The sequence below is a fragment of the Sphaeramia orbicularis genome, chromosome 12, assembly GCF_902148855.1.
Source record: "Sphaeramia orbicularis chromosome 12, fSphaOr1.1, whole genome shotgun sequence".
Taxonomy (NCBI): Eukaryota; Metazoa; Chordata; class Actinopteri; order Kurtiformes; family Apogonidae; genus Sphaeramia; species Sphaeramia orbicularis.
This window is the reverse complement of record NC_043968.1, coordinates 47,238,738-47,259,453: the sequence shown is the minus strand read 5'-3', so window position 1 is coordinate 47,259,453 and position 20,716 is coordinate 47,238,738. Positions and strand designations below refer to the sequence as shown.

Below are 20,716 nucleotides of genomic sequence, written 5' to 3'. Positions count from 1 at the left end.
TATGGTCCCTCCAGCGCCGGCCGGCTGCATGGGGCCTCTCTGTGGAGTTTGTATGGTTCCTCTGTGTCCAGCCTCCGTCCACAGCACAGACATGTACAGTAATAGTTAAGTGATCACAGAAAGTTGACTGTTGGTGTGAATGTGACAGTGAATGGTTAAATCAGTATCAGCCCCACAATGATACTGGTGACTTGTTCAGATTGTACCATGGATTATGAAAATTAAACAGTTATGGAAAATGAATGAATGAATGAATGCATGAATGCATGAATGAATGAGTGAATGAATGAATGAATGAATGAATGAATGAATGAATGATATATTGAAAATGACCCTGATCATGAATTTGCATTACAAAAAAAACTGAATGTGTCCCAAAAATGAAATTTTTATGAGCCACAAGCCTTTTATTAAGTTTCACCACATGACTACAGCTTAATTTCAGCAATTTTAAATTTGTAATGGAAATTACAATTAGCTGTTTATTTACTAAATGGACTTTTGTTAGACTTGCATCCAACAAGTACTTACATGAACCATACCTGATGCTAATATTTTGTCCTACTTTTCAAGCGTGATCACCATCTACTATCAACAGTGATCTCTAGTACATATAATGCATTGTTTTTTGCGATTTTACCACCATTTCCTGTTGTTTTGTGCAATCGTGTGTTAGTTTCTTTACTTTTCTTTTATTGCACTTCACATTTATAGCCTTGCAATTGAGTTTCAGTGGCACACAGTTACCACAAGTGGTGAATATTTAACTGCTGACCTTGTTTTGGCTTCAGGAGAATCGCATACTTTACATTTATCCGTCTGCAGAAAAGACAGAAAAATAATGGAACCATGTCTGATAGAGATGATATAAAGGCTCAGGTTAAATCTGACATAAATAAAACCGGTGAGCATGTGCATTGTGCAGAGTTGATATTAAATTTGGGGATGAGTTTCAGGCATTCTTAGGATTTGTTTGTTCATTTGTTTTTATTGCTTTGATCATGTGTTTTTACTTTAAACTCAGTCTGGACAGCAAATTTCTCCCACAGGAGCAATGACAGTATAATTCACTTCAATTCAGTCCAATTCAGTTCATATGAGTTAAATTGTTTTCTGAGAAGCGTGTGTTTGGACATTGTGTTCTCAGTTAGAGCTGCAGTAGCCTCTCCCTTCATGCCAAACATTGAATATATCTTTACTGCCCCATGTTTGATGAACTATAAACTCTCTTTGTGTGTCTGTGTGTGTGAGGTGTCTAGTAGCAGGTTGGTTTAAGTGTTTTATCCTGATTGTTGTAAAATGTACAGTTAGATGAATGGAGGGAGGAAAATGTGTGGCAAAAAGTACAAGAAACTCAATCTATTGCTACAAAGACAATAAAAATCCAAAAAATGAGACAAAAGAACAATGAGATGATGAGATGAAGATAGCTGAGATGGATGAGGAAATTATCCTTGTAAGATAAAGATAGCAGCTGTGACTGCATGCATTCTGGGATTTCCCATGATTAGATTGTTTCCTTGTATTTTTTAACTGCGGCGTTTGATAGCCACACACAGGTGTTAAAATATAATGAACTTGGTGCATTTGAAATACAGCTGATGCAGAGCAGAGATACACAAGCCACTCACTGCTCACTGTGTAACTCATATTCTTTGTGTTTTTAAATGTACAATATTTTATTAATAGCCTGTTTCTTACTCATTGACAAATATTCAAAACACAAGTGCATCTGCTGAGTTTCTCCACTCCTTTGTTACGGAGTTTGCTAAATATGTACTTGGTGTAGCCAACACATGACAAACAAGTGGTGCCACGCGCAATGAACCCCGCCCCTTGCACGTATTGCATCTTATTTTGGCATCCAGCTGATGTCATCATGTCTATGCGTGTGCTCATGTCAGCATAGACAAATTTTGCCCATTATAAGTAAATGGGAAAAAAAGATTTTAAATTTTAAAAAAAACAAAAAAAAAAAAACTGAACTTTGACCTATTTTTCCAAAAATGTAATGACATCTATTCTGGGTCACTGGCAATCTATAAACCCAATTTAGTATGAATTCAGCCTATAGTTTTGCTGCTAAAGTGTTAACAAAGAAACAAACCGAACCAAAAACAATACCCCTTGCCTCCCCGGAGCAGGATAAAAATACTGGGATTACTCCAACTGTAAAAGGAAAGCAAGGATTTTCTGTTTTTATTTTACCATAGCTTCTATACTTTAATTGATGCTCCTTTTTTCCCCAACTCATTTCACCTTTGTGTAGTTCATGTGCAAAATGATGGCTTCATCTAGTACACATACACACACACACGCCATTATTTTACTGCTTTTCTGAGTATAACAGTATTCTGGATGCTGCAGGTGTCATGTAAACAGCATCTTCTGCCTGTATATTGTGAATTATAATGTCTTCTGATGGGAGCATTTTTCACTTATAACATGTGGAATAAGACAATGTTATAACACCATTTTGAGGATTCTTTGGACTTTCCCTACATTGCAACAGAATTCCCATTTTTTTCCAGATTGGTGAACATCTGCACATCTTTACTTCTTCAAGTCTCCACCTCTAAGACGTTCTTCATATTTCTAAACATGTTACTTGAGCATCATCACCAATCTGTGAAAATATCAATACATTGAGGAACAATTTCAGAATAATGTTCCTCAATGTAAACTTGCAAAGACTTTGAATATCCCTTCTTCTATTGCACATGTTAGACTCAAAACACTCTGAGAATCTAGAAATCCCTGAACCAGAAACATCCCTTTTGATTTTTTGGAATCAGGTTGAGATATTTTGTGAGAAACTGACTGAATGAATGAATGAATGAATGAATGAATGGATTTTTATTTTGTTAAATATACTGATATCACGTCTGGTATATTCTCATGTTGAACTACTTTTTCTAAATACTTTTGATTAACACTGCATTTCTCCCATTTCTCTCATTGTTGGATGTTTTGCAGACCTAAGCTTTCAGATGTTCAGTTTTCTCGTTTGATCTGTGCAGAGCATTAAGCCTCCTCCTCCTCCTCCTCTGACAAGACAATAGAGGATGATGGACAGCCTTTAAGTGTCTCCTCCACGGCCAAATTTGTCATAATCCATCATCTGCTACTTTAAAGACACTGAGGGATTGAGGCTACAGACAACTTCCAGCTGCTTTAGATTTAGCATTGATTAAATCTGGAAGGAGCTGTTTTTCATTCTTAAGTGATAGTGACTGACATGCTGTGTGTGCGTGTTGGTGTGGTTGTTTGTTTTTGATTGACAGGAAGATAGTTAGACAGGCATGTTTTTATTTGAAGCACGTATGAGTAATTGTCCAGTAGTTTTATTGTCCATATAAAACACTGTGCTACATGTCAATCACTTAACTAAATTTTAATTAAGTTTCATTAAATCCAAACAGCCTACACTCTTGGGTATAGATAGATACAGCGATTATATTTCTGAAACAGTGGACAACAACACCCATGTTCTGCAGTTTTATACAATCACTGAAACAGACAGATGTGTTTATAGGGTGTTTTTGCATTATTTTTTTTACAAGTTACAAGAGACTCTTTCAAGCAAATTTAACAACTGCAGACCATTTGTCAGTATTTTATTTTAATTTTGTTCCTGAAATCCTTAAAAGACCTGAAACTATTTTTGTGGTGAGTTTCTTTTTTTATTTTCTTCTACATATATACTGTCCACAGTGACTATTATAACACATCTACATTTGGCATTCTTCAGCAAAAATCAGGTATTTCCCTTTTATTTAATTTACTGATCATGTAGATCAGGGGTGTCAAACTCATGTTAGCTCAGGGGCGACATAAAGCCCAATATGACCTGCAGTGGGCTGGATAACTAAAATAATAATATAATAGTATATTAATATCAATTTTCAAAATTTGTATGTGTAATTTCTATGTTTTAGAGTTAAAAAAGTAAGATTATATTATCAAAATTTTTACAATTACGAACTATCTTTTTAAAAAATGTGGAAAAACATGAACAACCATGACCAAAATGAAATTTATCAAGAAAAAAAGTGTAATTTTTTGACAATTTATGCTATTATTTGGCCTCAGCTTCTCAGTTTTACTTGTTCAATACAACGTACAGATCACAGTGGATCTACAAATGCACAAAACATTTAAGAACAGACAGAATATTGGTAAAATTACTCTTAAATCTCTTAAGACATTTCAGGTTGTTCATATTTCTTCAGGTTTTTCACATTTTTTTGTAAAAGAGTAGTCTGTAAATGTTAGCATTTTTGTGTAATTTTTTTATTTTTTTAATTTTTTTTACACTAAAACAAAGAGAAAAAATTGTAGTTTTCGTTATTTATAGTTCATTATGATAGTATTTCACTGGTCTGACCCACTTTAGATGGAATTGAACTAAAATTATTTTGACATCCTTGATTGTTAATAAATTCAGTGTAATTTTTGTATTTCAGTAATTCATCCCATGGGCCAGGATACAAACTATCCAAACAAAAAGGATGTGAATAAACTGAAAAAAAATGACATTTGTTAAGAAATATAAGTACAATTTTATCAATATAATGCCTCAACTTATCATTTATACATATGCATTATACAGATCAGATCTACAAAGGCACAAAACATTTAGTAACAGGCAGAAAATTGTTAAAATTGCACTTAATTTTCTTTAGACATTTCAGGTTGCTCATATTTGTTCAGGATATTCCTTTTATTGTTAAAGGATAGTTTGTTAATGTAAACATTTTCATGATTTAATGTTTTTTGTGCTAAATCAAAGAGAAAAAAATTGGTGTTGTTATTATTTATAGGTTATTATGGTATTATTTTTGAGTTTGATGCCCTAACTTGCACTTTGCAAATTCATCCCGCGGGCTGGGTTGGACCCTTTGGCGGGCCGGTTTTGGCCCCCGGGCTGCATGTTTGACACCCCTGATGTAGATGTTCATAAAAGCTCAGAGTATTTTAAAGGTTTTTACATGAAAAGTGAGAAAACTGAAGCATAAGTTACATCTTCTTGAAAAAATATTAGACCATCAAAAGTCATCAAAAACAATGGTTATGCAATGAAGTACTAACTCCTGTGTGTATCATGTGACTAAAACAGACAGAAAAGAAAACATGGAATGCCTAAAAGCATTGTTTTTGTCAGTACAGTGCCATAGCTATTGATGTAAGAACTGAAGTGATTTTGGTTATTATCAAGAAAACATGGAAAATGGATAGATATTAGCTCTTAAATTAAACTCTTATGAACTAATTTTGTTGTTATCATTATATTTGTCCAAACAAATGTACCTTTGGTTGTACCCAACATTAAAAGGAACAAGAAACTGAAGAAAACAGGGGTGGTCTAATAATTTTTTCCGCAACTGTATCATTAACTGAACATATAATAACAATAATCTACAATCACTATAATTTGTTCAGCTATGTGGGTTTCCACATTCACTATGGAGCCTCTGAACCTCCAAATAAATCATGCCTGATGTTATTGAAAAGCTGAGAAATTGCATCTTAACCAAATTATTTCAATGTGTTGATATGATCGGTGGTTAAAAAGTTTTATACATTTTAGATCAGTAGATGCTTTAGGTCGTTGAGGGTTAAAAGCCATAAATAAACACACATACAGATCTGCACAATTCATGAACATACATGGGTTTAAAATAGAAGCAGCATCTCTATCAGTGGTTCATCTCTGTGCAGTTGGAGCTCAGGAAGTGAGGAGGTTTAACTTCAATGGAAGAAGGGGGATCAGGTCCAAAACTCACTCAGATGAAATCCTTTTCATTCTCCTTTAACAAAATAACCTCTGCTTTGAGAGAGGAAGGCATTTTGTTTGGTTAATACCAGTCGCTATATGATAGTTTGCACATACACACACAACGTATAAAGAAACATAACACATACAAACCACTGTAAAATGATCATGCTGATTACATCACTATTGTGCATATCCATATAAAGTAAGAAGAAAAGGATTATCAGCATCAGCTCTCTTTGTGCCTGTGAAAAAGGGTGTAAATCACAATGACACTAAAAATATCAAATCACAGATCTGTCTCATCTTTGTATGAGAACATATCATTTTATAATGACACACAACAAAACCAAGTGTATATTTCTGTCCTAGAAATCCAGATTTTGCACATAAAGGGTCTACAGGACAGTTAGCAGTGTGGATTCATGCTAACACATGCTGTTTGTGGATCAGTCGGACAGTACTGAAGTCTGGTTTTGAAGGCATATTCACACCAGGCTTTAATTTTAATGAGTTTTTTTTTTTTTCTCCCCTCAAAGTACAGTACCAATAAACATGTGTGTAGTCTGGTCATTATTTTTCAGTTTTCTGAGACTTAATAAGCCTTGTGTTCACAGACATATTCAAAACATAGTTGATCTTTGTCTTTGTTGTGATGACTCAGGGATGATAATAATAGCATCTATATTTTAACTTGGACTGTATTTAAGTGAAGGCCTCATTTTCAATATGGCAGAGTAAATTACTTTCATGATTACAGTAAAATAAACAGTACAGATAAGAATAATAAAAGGCAATTCAGTAAAACTATAAAACCATAAGAATAAGAGTAGCAATTAAAATATAAAGTAAACAAATCACCTAAAACAAGAACGGAGGACTAAGATGAACAGTAATCAAAAATAAACATGTAACAGCATGTTGAGTAGATTTGGATTTTATTGCATGTGTGATTAAACGTTGTGTTTGTTGACTGTGTGTGTGTGTGTGTGTGTGAGAGTGAGTGAGTGAGTGAGTGAGTGAGTGAGTGAGTGAGTGAGTGAGTGAGTGAGTGAGTGAGAGAGAGAGAGAGAGAGAGAGAGAGAGAGAGAGAGAGAGAGAGAGAGAGAGAGAGAGAGAGAACAGGGCTGACATCTTTATTAAGTCATTTGACTGATTATAGTGTGCTGTCTATTAAATGCAGCTGTTTTGTTGTCCCCCGTGAAATCTCAACACGTGATGGTTTATTCTGCACTCGAGATGAGAAACAAATCTGCAATTTGAAGTGATTCAAGGTTTTTGGAATAAACCTATCCGGCATCGTTCCCACAAAAACCTCTGTCTTTTTCCCCTGTTTCTGAAATAATACACACTTGGATGACAGTAGCAAATACATTATGTAGTCACCATCAGAAAGTAAATTCATGGTGGAATGAGGACTAGACTATACATTTCTAGGGGCTCTATTAGTTTGTAATTCATTAATAAATCAGCAGAGAGGCCTGTTTGACTACAGCTATATACAGATACCTGGAATAGTTACATCTGTTTACAATACAAATGTACAAGCCATTTATCATCACATAGAGATTCCATTTCACCTTTCTGTTCCTGTGTTTTTTCTCTGGCTTTTTAATCACATGTCTATGGTGAACTTTTTATTTATTTTTCACTGTATATCATTATGCCAGTGTATGAGAATTTTATTGAAATATGTTCTTTCAGCAACAAATGATTTGAAAATCCATGGAGTGCAATGAAACTCAGCTGCCAGAACTGATAGATGCCATGTTGTGTTTCTGCTAAGCAAAGATATATTTAATCTCAGCATTACAAGAACCAAAAAACATTTCATGTCAACCTTTTTACATATGTATAAATCAAAGCCACAGTGTTTTAACAGCCCACACCAGTATCATTAAACTGTTTATGGTTAGGCTTAGGCTCTCATACTACTCTGTTAGAGCTGAAGAGTGAGGTTGGTTTAATACAGAAATGTTTACAAAGATGTGATTAAAATGCATTTATTAATACACAGTGCAGCTAAAAATAAAGTCCCCACCTGGAATAAACTAGATTCTTCAACTGAATATTTACAGCAGTGATTCATATGTTTCATGTTTCTTTGACATTAACTGATGCAGTGAATGGCTTCTCATTTTTTCAACAAGTGTATTTTTACTAGAGAGCATAAAGACTGTACAATGCCAAGAGTGATTCAGGAGCATGAGACATCATTTTCACACATGTTTTGGCCTTCACAGAGTCCAGACCTGAACCCCATTCAGAATTTTTGGGATGTGCTGGAGAAGACTTTACACAGTGATCCAACTCTCCCATCATCAATGTAACATCTTGGCTGAAAAAAAAACAACTATGGTCATAAAAAAATGGGAGTTTTTTTGACATTGCTAGCATTAAGAATTCCACAGTGAATGTGTCCTTGTGTAATCAAAGCAAAAGACAGTCCAGCGAATTATTGCATGTGGGGCTTTTTTGGCTGGTTTCTGTGTCTTTCAGAATCAGCTTTATTTGTTACTTCCATGATATACACTCTGCATACTGGGGAGTGAACTACCATTATCCAAATATCAGATACACATCATATTGAATAACATACACACGTAAAGACACAAAACACATCTAAGAGCAGACAATATTAAAAACACAGTACATACTTTTAAGAAAATAGAAAAATAGAATAAAAACAAGTGGTGCCAGGCACAACAAACCCCGCCCCTTGCAAACATTGTAGCTTATTTTTAGCATCGATCCAGCTGATGTTATCATGTCTATGCATGTGCTGATGTCAGCATATCAGTGCCTCTATATATGTGCCATGTTTGAAGTAAATTGTAACATAATCGATGTTCTTATAGACATTTGAAATTTTGCCCATTATAAGTAAATGGGAAGAAAAAGAAGTTTGACCTACTTTTCCCAAAATGTAACCATATGTATTCTGGGTCACCGGCAAACAATAAACCCAATTTGGCATGAATTCAACCTATAGTTTTGCTGCTACAGACATGTTGTGACTTTATTTGGAAAAAGATAAAGTACAAGTAATTTGTGTTTGGATTTATTATAATTTCATGATGCATATGCAATTTCATGTTAATTTATTTCTGAGTAAAATATACAGTATATTTTATTTGTGATTTATGTTAAAAGTTGAGCTAAAATAAGCCATAGTGAATGTTAAGATTAAGATAACTACGTTTCCCATGAGGCTTAGCATTACCCATAGGTATAAGAAATTTTCACGGAAGTAGATGTATGTATCCCACGAGTTGTGAAAGTTGTATGTGTTTTTCAAGTTGCCACACGCAGTAAATGAATGCATATTTTTAAACCGAGAGTCTCGCTTCGTTATTTTTGGACGTAATTTGGATAATTACAACAAGACATATGAAATTTCAACCATTATAAGTAAATGGGGATTTTTTTTTTTTTTTTTTAATTCATAAAAAAATTTGAACTTTGATCTACTTTTCCCAAAATATAATCAGATCTATTCTGGGTCACTGGCAATATATAAACCCAATTTGGTATGAATTCAAACAACCATTTTGCTTAGCAGAGTGTTAACAAACAAACAAGCAAACAAACCGAGCCAAAAACAATATGCCTTTGGGGGGTGGGATAATAAAAAGAGCAGCTTCAGATGAACATTCTGATGCATTTGTGTGTGCAGTACACATATTTATCTATGTATATAAGTCTCAATTTGTCATGGACGGTGGTGTGGGAGGCAGCATTCAGAGGGAGTTCAGAGTTCTACTGGCTTGAGGGAAAACACTATGGCATGGACTGTTGCAATAGTTAAACCAAAGTACTAACTCTTTCTAAGTGTTTTTTACCTCCGCCTGGAGGTATTGTGATCGCTTTGCTTTGTGTGCATGCGTGTCTGTTTATTTGTTTGTTTGTTTGTTTGTTTGTTTGTTTGCAAGATAACTCAAAAAGTTATGGTCAGATTTTCATGAAATTTTCAGGAAATGTTGATACTGGCACAAGGAAGAAATGATTAAATTTTGGTGGTGATTGGGGGGGGCAGATCTGTCTTGGCGGAGGTCTGTGCTCTCCGAGTGCTTTTCTTGTTGCACTTTTATTTTCTAGACCTGAAAACAGACAGGAGCCAGGAGGACTTTGTAAAATGCAGTGGATTCTTCAAAGACAAATCATGTTATGATTATATGTATTTGCAGAAACATATGGTGGCAGTTTATTCTAGAGACCAGGTGGAATACAATAGATACAAACAATGGATGTAATAATTAATCATACGTCTGAAAAAAACAAGCCACCGGTCTATTGTTCCATTGTTTAACTGCTTTTGCTCATCGACAGCAGAGTAGAGTTAGAAAATGGCACCTTGAATCAGTGAACATCATATGTAGAAAATTTAACATCCATTTGCATATGGTGTTTACTGCTCAGTCTGGTTATAGAAAAGGTGAAAAGAATGTGAAATATGATGGATGTGATGGACAGACGACAAAGTAACAAAAGACACAACTGATAAACCGCAGCAATTCTGGCAGAAAAATCAAATGGTTCTCCAGTGACGCTCTTGAAATAAAATGTTGATGGACAGATGGACAACAGAAGAGGAAACAGAAGTCACTACTGCAACATATAAGAGATTAATTGTAGTAAATTTGGTGGGAAAATATGTGATATTTTTCAAGTTACGCTCCAAAAACAGAATGATGAGAGACTTAGATATGGACAGACATGCCGACTGCTGTATAGCCCCATATGGGACACAACACAGATAAAAAGCATTCAGCGTATTTTTACATGTGGATTAAATCATCAGAGAGAACCAAATCAGATCTGAGGGTTCTTTCACAAGAACCTCGCTCGGTTCCGTCCGTCCAGTTTGATCCAAACCAAATGTGAAGGGCAGAAACCTCCTCTGGATGGTGATACAGTTAAACATGAAGTGGTCTTGACCCAGATCAAACCAGCACCAAGTGAGTTTAGATCATCAACATCACTTAATCAGATACAGTTTCTAAACATAACTTGCCCGAACTTGAAAACCCTCGGCCTTCAGTCCACACCAAAATTTTTGCCAATACGGACAGACCGACGGATGGACAGACAGATGGAGGGATGGACAGAAGGACTGATAGACAGACAGATGATGAACTGATGACAATACTCTGCAGCGATGGCCGAGAGTAAAAAGTAGATCACACTGACCAAGGCCTGTTGTATTAAAACTTATCCTTCACAGAGTCACGGCCAGTTTTATGTCCCAAGCTGCTTCTTCCCAGTTGAGGTGTCCAATATATTAGTTGTACTGAAAACGCTGAAGCTTTACTGGCCCAGATTCCAACATATCAAACTGAATCCACATTGCCAATTAGCCTCTGAATCCTCTGAGGGATCGGAGCTGTCCAAGCAAAGCCTTAGTCTGTACTTGTTGTTCCCTTTCTTTATGGATGAAACAAGGACAGAGAACTAAAATAAGTTTTATTTTATTTATCATAATAATAAGCAAAGTAGACATTTACATTCCTTGTTTCCTGTGTGACTCTCGTAGGGCTCTAAATATTCATAGACATCTGCAGAGTTTATTTAGAAAAAAGGCCAAATCGGTTGTGATAGTTTCCAGTGATCATAGGTCACCTAGTCAGGGGATTTGAACCTACAACCTGCCACAAGCGCACTATAAAACAAATGTCATCGCCTCATCTCTATGCTCCCCTGTGTTCCTGTGGGAAAACTTTCTATCTCCCTCCCTCATCTCTGCTCCCTTCCTCACAACTGTAGGGCAAAGAGATAAGAGTGAAATTTGATTATTTAATGTCCCAGAAAGATATTAGCTCAAAATTAAAGGAACACAAACCTCTTCTTTATCTCTGGAAAGGTCATGTTGCAGATCAGATGATGTTTTTACGCCCGTGACTTTTGTCATGTCTTTTGAAGGGCTTGTTTATAATTACAATTCTGCAAAGGAAAGCGTCTGCCCTTTTTCATGCATATCTTTAATAATACAACTGTTGTCTTATCCCAGTATAAACAATGACAGTCTGTAGAGCTTAGGTGCTTTTCAGGTATGACAGTAAATGTGACTGAAACATGTCAAAACATGACACATTTCAGAAAAATAGAAAACAATAATCCAAATTGAGTATTCAGTAAACGTCGAAGACGAGGATTACAGCAACTGTTGGTGAAAAGGTTTCTAAATGTTGTTGAGTATTTGCTTCTGTCAGGTTATACAGAAGACACTGATATTAAACAGAAGTGCAGGGAAAATGAACATAAATGAATGTAAAATTAATTAAATTAAGCCGTACCTACAGTTATAAAACTCATCAGAAGCCAACGCTGCCAGTAACAATCTTGATTTTCTGATGAAAAACAGAATACATCTAGAAATCTGAACAAACTGTAAGCACGGGTTTTTGAAGTGCCTTTTCATTTACACTTGCAATCTGTCAGACTGGAATTCGGCCACAGATCAGACTCTCTGACAGATAAAAGCTGGCAGTCCATACAGCACCGTTGCCAGATGCAGTTATGAACTGTAAGCTGCATGAATACATGACCCGTTCCGTGCTGTTTTTAATTCGCTTTCTGTCTTACAGCTGCTGCTAACCAGCTCAGTTCCCACAGGCTGAAACTGTGCTGTGTCCCAGACAAATCAAAACAATATCAACAATAGCATTTAAATCAACTTCATCAACAGATAGAAATGGTGAACTGCTTCTTTTACGTCTCATTTCAGCCAGTATCATTCAACAAAGCCAAATGATCATGCATGTCATCCTTGAATTTCACAAACAAGAGTCTAACTTGTTTGTAGCTTATGCACTATGCCAGAGGTTCCCAAACTTGTAAACTTGCGACCCCCAAAATAACTGTGTCAGAGATTGGCGACCCTCACAATTCCCGAAGTGACTGAAACATAAAAAAACGTGCGCACATAAGTCACGCAATGATACCGTGGCATATTTGCCGCATTGTGTTGTGGGTACTGGACATTTTACTTATTGTGTTCTGTTTTATGTGCAGGGGTTTAACTGGGTTTTGTGTTAATGATTATTCAGGCTAATGTGTCTGTTTTACAACGTTTATTGGCCTTTTTATGTTTATTTTTACTTTTACTAATGTGACACCATTAGTCAAACCTGTAGGCCAAACAATGCCTTACCTGTTTGTCACTAATGCATTGCTGTATGTACACTGTTGACTTACACCACAAGTGTCAAACATGCGGTCTGGGGACCAAAACCAGTCCGCCGAAGGTTCTAATCCGGCCTGTGCGATGAATTTGCAAAGTGCAAGTTAGGGCATCAAACTCAAAAATAATATGATAATAACCCATAAAGAATGACAACACCATTTTTTTCCTTTGATTTAGTGCAAAAAAAACATTAAATTATGAAAATGTTTATATTAACAAACTATCTTGTAACAATAAAATGTGAATAACTTGAATAAATATGAAAAACCTGAAATGTCTATAGAAAATTAAGCACAATTTTAACAATATTCTGCCTGTTACTACATGTTTTGTGCCTTTGTAGATCTGATCTGTAATGCTTATGTGTAAATGATAAGCCGAGGCATAATATTGATAAAATTGTGCTTATATTTCTTAACAAGTGTCATTTTTTTCAGGTTATTCCCATCCTTTTTGTTTGGATAGTTTATAAATGTAAATATTGGCATGATTGAATGCTATTTTTTGCACTAAAACAATTTGGAGTTGTCATTATTTATTGGCTGTCATGTTATTATTCTACTGGTCTGGCCCACTTCAGATTAAATTGGGCTGAATGTGGCCCCTAGAGGAAAATGACTTTGACACCCCTGACTTAAACTATAATCTTGCTAAATAAAAGCATTTCCTGTGTTCATTAAAACCCACAGAATAAAATTCCTTCATTCAAACCACAGGTGCTACATTACAGGGATTAACTGTCTTAATCAAATCACAGGCCTCATTAAGAGGATTCTGAAAATCATCTCGTGACCCCCAGGTGACACCCTGTGAGCCCCAGTTTGGGAACCCCTGCACTATGGGAAAATACTGCACTACAAGTAAAAGATCAGCATTTAAAACTTTGCTTTTATTTTTATTGACTGTTAATAGCAACATGTCTTTACAGCATGAGTCACTGTCAGTATTTTATTGTATATGTGATGCTTTTTGGACTCATTCTGCAGCCACTCAGGAATATATATTAATCTGATTTGTATATGTTTGAAGTCCATGAACTTTCTAGGATGAACTTTCTCATAATAAGGGGGTGTTTATTCAGACCCTTTCTCTTCTTCTCTTCCTGAGCACTGTCTCCAACGACAGCAGTGGGAAGGCTGCTCCATGTTTTTACAGCAGAGTGGAGAAAGCTCCTGTCAAAGCGCTCTGGGGAGTGACTCGGCATCATATGTTTGTAGCATCACTGTCCTGTGAGAAACATGTGTCTCTACAAAGCACGAGCTCAGAAAAACAGACTTGTGTTCAGCTTTGGGACAATTTCCAATGACTGTAAGGGGTTTTATTTTAAAAGAGTATAATTAGAAGTATGATGGTGCATAAAATGGATCAAGTAAAAAAACAAATTTAGATTTAATTATGTTATTAATATCACAGATTAGAATTGATCTGTTAAGCATTTTTTTCTAGTTGATCTAGTGTTTACAAAATAATTTTATGTTATACATGGCAATGGTCCACAGTGATACTGAGCCATCATCATAATCAATGTCTCAGCTGATAAATAAACAGAGACATCCTACCATAGACTGATGTTTGTGGATTCTGCAAGACAGTAGATTTCTCCCTTTTTCTTTCTTTCTCATGCATCCAGTAGCGCCTTAAAAGAATTTCTGTTGGTGTAAATTGGGTATAACTACATTTGGTAATAACAGATTCATAAAGCAAATTAAGGCTAAGTCAGTGTTAAAGCATGTGGGTGAAGTGAGTGAACACAGAAATAAAAGATTTACACTTTTTTTGGTTTTTTTGGTTTTTTTGTTTTGTTTTTTTCCAGTTTCTGTTATATTTAGGTCACCAGAGCTTCCCCTCATTTATTATTTTGCCGGTCAAGTCAGATATAGTTTGCCAGCCTACATCAAAATTATGGGAATATATCCCCCAGAAAACCAGGAAAGTAAAAGTTTCAGCTACTGGAAAGTAAAACCAAGATATGGTTATGGAGCTGCCGTGATGTGTCTGTGATGAGCCACAGACTTTAACATCTTAATAGCGATCAACATTAAAAGCTCACATAGGTAAGGTTCACTGTGCAGGTCTTGACGTTCAATTTGGATTTTTTGCTGAAATCAGGCATCAAAATTTGATGACTAGTTGTTGTCAAGAAGAGAACACCACATCCCCTCATACTTGCTTATATTTATTTTCTTCCATCCTGACACTTTTCATGAACCTATCCACACATTACCACAGTCTATGAAAGCAACTGGAGGTTTGGTGTCTTCTCCAAGGACACCTCAACATGTGAATAGCAGCTGGGGATCAAACTACCAACCAGTTTGTGTCTGCCGCCCACGATCTTTACTATTCAGACTCTGGCTCCAGATTATGTAATAGAACAACATGACAACTCCTTTATGTTTTTCCACAGCAGCTGGTTGTGTTGTCTATCTTCCCTGACACACACAGAAACACCACCAGGGTTTCACATTTCAGCATAAATCAGCTCAACCCACCAGTTCAATTCAGGCTCAGTTACTGTTTCTATTACCAAAATAGAAACAGACATTCACCCGCATTTGCACGTTCCCATGGGACAAATTAGTAAAACACCACAGGACATTCCTCTACTTTGTCCCTCTGATCATGCAGGAGGCAATGTGTCACTACCCTCAAACTCAACAAAAATCACCAAAATTATTATTTTTTCCCCTCCCACCTATTTCTCTTTTCTGCCATTTTTCTTCAGTTTTTTCAGACAGCGAAAAAGCAAAAAGCAAGACAGATTAGAGGAGACACGGGAGGAAAAGCACTGGTGGGAGTTAACCGCTAAAACTATATCTGGACAAAGCGCCAGGCCTGCAGTTTCTTCATGACACTGATGTTATAAGATTTGATTTTACTTGTGGGAAAACTCCAATGCCCCCCCCCCATGTCCACACCAGCCTGTTTTTTTTGTTTTTTTTAAAGCTCTAGGAATGTTATGTGGAGGAAAAAATAGTTGATTCACCATTTTAATGCTCCATATGACACTTGAAGTCAAATTGAAGCCACACTGGCTGTAGCCGCAGTCTGTTAAACTAAACGTCTGAGAGATGATAAGTGTTTTGGACTAATATATTGAATGTGTATGTATTCGAGTGTCATATGTCATCTGATATGTACAGTCAAAACATCTGCTTCAGCCTTATGGGTACGATTTAAAGATAACATGTCTGTGTTTTTCTTATGAATAACACCATATATGTACGTCCTGTAAAGTGACCTGAATTTAAACTGAATGTGATGTAATTTGTGGTGATAAGAAGAATAAACATAAAAGCTAGATCAGTGGTGACTTAGTGTTTTGGTCAAACTGTAGGCCTAATGTTAATTTAAATGCAAGTCAGTTTTACACAGCAGGAGATAACCGAATCCAAAGAGCCCGCAGATGTTATGGAAGGAATTATTTAATAATGCTAAATGTAAGCATGACTCTATTTACGACTGAATTAATGTGGCTTTAGATCTTTGTCCCTATTAAGGATGTGGATGGTCAGAAGGGAAAAACAGGAGCTTGTTTTGTCCCAGAGAGAGCATAAAGATGATCTATTTAAAGATTCTGTCTTAACAATTCAATTAAAATAAACTTAATAAACTCCAAATATTTCTTAAGGCAGTAAACGCAGCTGTTTGCTGTTGATTTAGGACATGCAGTGCTAAACAAAAGCTGTTTCCACCAATATTTCTTTTGCATTTTGGACCCTTTCTGAGCTGAAGACGTTTGTGCAGAACGCAGGGAACACAGCACCAAACTAATGCTCTCTACGGGCAACACTTAGTCTCTCTTATATGCTATTTGATGATTTGTCTCATTTTTGGTCTATTAAAGGTGTTTTTCCTGGTACCTCAGATAGAACACAGTCCTCTAGCTTAAGCTCTTTTCACATGGGACGAGGATAAACTGTAGATCTCCAGTGATTTAGAAATTAACAACCCACATTTCACACAATGCATTCACACAAAGTGAATGGAATCCCAGTTTCCCTTCAGTTCTTCCTCAGTGCTGTGCTTTGTTTTGTGTCCTGGTGTCTCATTCATGACTTTAACAGACAGACAGCTGTGTTTTGACAGGACACACACAGAAAACATGAAAAACCAAGTTGCAGAAGTTACAGCACATGTTCTCTTTGTCCTTCTTCATCCCTCTGGTCTCTCTATGCATGTTTTTATTTATTTGTGGGGGTCTTAGTGAACACCAAAGATTACCCATCCCCTCAAAAGAAATGTTCATAGGGTTTTGTGGCTGTTTTGTTGACCTTAATCTGTAAACATACTCGTGAAAACATACAACATAGTTTTTGTCGTCTCAGTGATTTAATTGATTTGATTTGCTGTTTATATTTTATGTCAGATAAACAGACAATGAAAAAACAAATGCAATAAAATCTCCTTTATACTGGCCTCTGTACTCTTCATTTTTGTCTCATCCTTCCAGAGGAGTTTGCCACAGTTTTATAGAAGAATGTTAACAGTTCCCAGTTCCCAGTGGATTGTAGTCTTACATCTGGTGCTTTTGTATAATTCCCACTGACCATTGCCAGACATACAGTACAACTTGCATTATGTTATGGAATCGGTGCATCTGGTCTGCCCATCATCAAGCATCTAAAATCTATGTAAAACAATGTAATTCTGCTGAAAAATAACCATTTTAATGTACAGATATGAACCACACTGAAAACCTCTGGGTTGTTAAGATGAAGGTGAATGGTCAGAAGTATAGATTGTATAAACAAGTCAAAACCTGCAGCTGCCTAGACTCTGGATTGTGATTGGTCAGTACAGTTGTCGGTCAACTGTTTTCACTGAAGATGATGGTTTTTATGACTGATATCATTTTCTATCATTTGATTTTTTATATTTTTCATTATGTTCTCCCTGTGTCTGAGTTGGTTCTCTGTGGTTCCTGTTCTTCTTCCCACCATCCAAAGACATGCACTAATATAGCCTGGTCAGCCATCCGGTTTTCTCAGTGTATTCAGTACTGAGAAAACAGTCTGGAATTGGGACAGTCGCTGTGAAATATGCACAATCTATTCTATACCGAACCAATCACAGTTCTTGTAGTGAATCAAAGTCAGTTCCGAGTCTGCAAATCTCTTTACAACTATTGTCAGTTGTTTACTTGATTCAAAAATAAGGATTGAATCACAGATTACACCTGTATTCTTAAGTTTCTCTGACAAAAGTGTCACATTCATCTTATCTGTGATTGGTTTACTCAGCGCCTGTAAGTCCCACCTTCATATTTGGATTCAAGCCCCACGATTTCTCATTGAGAAAGATGGATGGCTGGCCAGGCTAGCACTCATAGGTTAATTTGTCCAAATCACCCATAGATGTGAATGTGAGACTGAATGGTTGTTGGTCTGGGGCCCACCTTCACCCACTGGTTGCTGGGATAGGCTCTGGTATCCCAGTACTAAGCAGTTCAGAAAATAAATGAATGATGTAATGAATGAATATGATTTTATTGAAAAATATAGTGGTTGTCTACTATTAGGATTTTTGTTGCCTAGTGAATAGGCTGAGATTGAGATGTTTTGGTTTCACTTTTGAGGAGCTGGCATTGTGTCTTTTCTGGGGCCCTATCTGAGCTGCTTGTACTGCTGCATAGAATATAACATAAATGACCAAACAACACTCTTTTTACATTAAAACATGAGTATTATGTTATCTTACATTGCATGTTAAAATGCATCTTAACTTATTTTCATTATGTTATTCGAGGTCTTAAAGACTGTAATTTATACCTAGACTAGTTGCTATCTCCTCAAATAAATACTCTCATCCACAATACTGAAATTTATCAGAAATGTGGTTGACTTTTTGTGCTTTTATCTCAACTTGTTTCCAGAAAAATGTATAAATAATTCTTAAAATAAAAAAAATCTTTGTGGTGGTCTGGGATATTAATGTGGTTGTGTGTGTGAGTACATATGATTTTACTGATTAATGTAATCAGAGACTGTCCTAAAGGAAGTTATTTCAGGCTTCTACTAAAGTAAATTTTCATTTCTGTCCTTCAGATTATCCTTCCTCCCAAACCGGAGCTACAGCGACAACGGACGGACGATACTGGCTAACGAGCAGGAGTCACAGGACTCTCTTGGGACACTATGAGGACAGTTCTGGGTCTGTAATGTTTTTGGTGACAGAGTTGATGAACATTTAGTTGGCTTTGGGATGGACTCCTCAGCCTCAGTGATCTCCACAATCTGCTGTGAACTGACTGACTGAATAACTGGGCTGTTTTTCAACACATCGTCTAACTTTCACATTTACTCTATGACCCAGTATCATCATTTTATATGACTTCTTCAACGTGTATCTGTGTTGATGCCATCATGAGCGACCACACTGTTAAAATGGACTAGTGGCTGTTCATCAGTCAAGTGCAGAAAGTCAGACTTTTCTCCTGTGGACTCAAATGAAGCCTTTTGTCTCTTTGTGTTAATATACAATGTGTTTCCAGTTCTGCTCTCATCTTTTCCCCCAAACAGTTTTTTTAATACAGTGTCTGAATCTAAGGGTGTTAGGATTAAGTCACCAGTTTTACATTTCATTTCATTCTTCTGGTGATTCTGCAGGACTGCAACGCAGATCTCAGTAAATGAGTCAAACTCCAATTTAGCTTTTTAAACCCTTCCTTGACATTTCATTGTATTTTATAATGAGTATCATTTGGTGCAACAGAGGATATAAAAGAGCTATATGTGCAGCTGTTACAAAGGTAACTGAATGTTCAGCTCCACCGCTGGAGTCGAACACCACTTTGCCTGCTTAACATTTTACCAGCACTGATTGTATTTACCAGGACTCTACAGCAAAGACAGCACTCCAACACTGTTGGATAAAACAACAAACCAACTCTCTTTTCCCCATTCTCAATATTTATATTCAGTTTTGTATTTGCTGTAAGCAAAACTAGCTGAAAAACAGGATGTGGATGCAGTTATGTATTAGGTTTTTGTACAGCCGTGTGCAGCTTGTGATAAAAATCATGATAAAAATAAAAATCTTTGTGGCAGAAATGTACTGTTGCACTTATCTGTCTGAGCTGAACCATTTTAATCTGATGCGTTTCTGACCAAACAGTGTCATGTGGCATTTTTTGTGCATTTCATTGTTTTGTTTTTGTTTTTTTACCCATATTTATTTACTCTTTACGGACATCTAAAAGAAGGAGGCACTAAAGGCACTGTACACCATCAAACAACAGCTTTCCATGGTTTCAGTAAACTCCATCTTCAGAATCAATGCTCAAAATTAATGCTGTGTTCTTTTTTTGCCCATTGCCATCTATTTCATGGTTATTGTGTGTGACAGAGATGGTAAATAAACAGTTTGACCTTGTTTTGGTGTAAATTCCATTTTTACAAAAACACAATAGACACAATTATGTAAAACTAACAGAGGTTTTGATGCCTCAGAATGTTTCAGAGAGCATCAGGACTGTGATACGATAACTTAATGACATTAAGATATAAAACACAAATCTTTACTGAAATTGACAGCTTTCACTCAGTATATAACATAGAACTACCATGTTTTATGTGCACAATATCCCACTTTAAATGAGGGTCTTGAGAGGTCTTGAATTGAAATAATTTTACTTGTAAGGTTTATTACAACAACATTACAACATATTTCATTTGTGTAAGTCATTCTACAGGTTTATCAGTTTAAAGTGATGACATGTTCCTATCAGACTGATTTACAGAAGAGTGACAAATTAA

General features: G+C 36.1%; 1 protein-coding gene across 1 annotated transcript in view; it reads left to right on the top strand.

The window, feature by feature from the left end:
- LOC115430785 (5-hydroxytryptamine receptor 4) overlaps positions 1–20,333 on the top strand; it is an 80,406-nt gene extending 60,073 nt beyond the window's left edge. Inside the window, exon 7 of the mRNA XM_030150987.1 lies at positions 19,007–20,333. Within this exon, the coding sequence (XP_030006847.1) occupies positions 19,007–19,100 (94 nt within the window). The 3' untranslated portion in view covers positions 19,101–20,333. The remainder of the gene's footprint in view (positions 1–19,006) is intronic.
- The last annotated feature ends 383 nt before the right edge of the window (positions 20,334–20,716 follow it).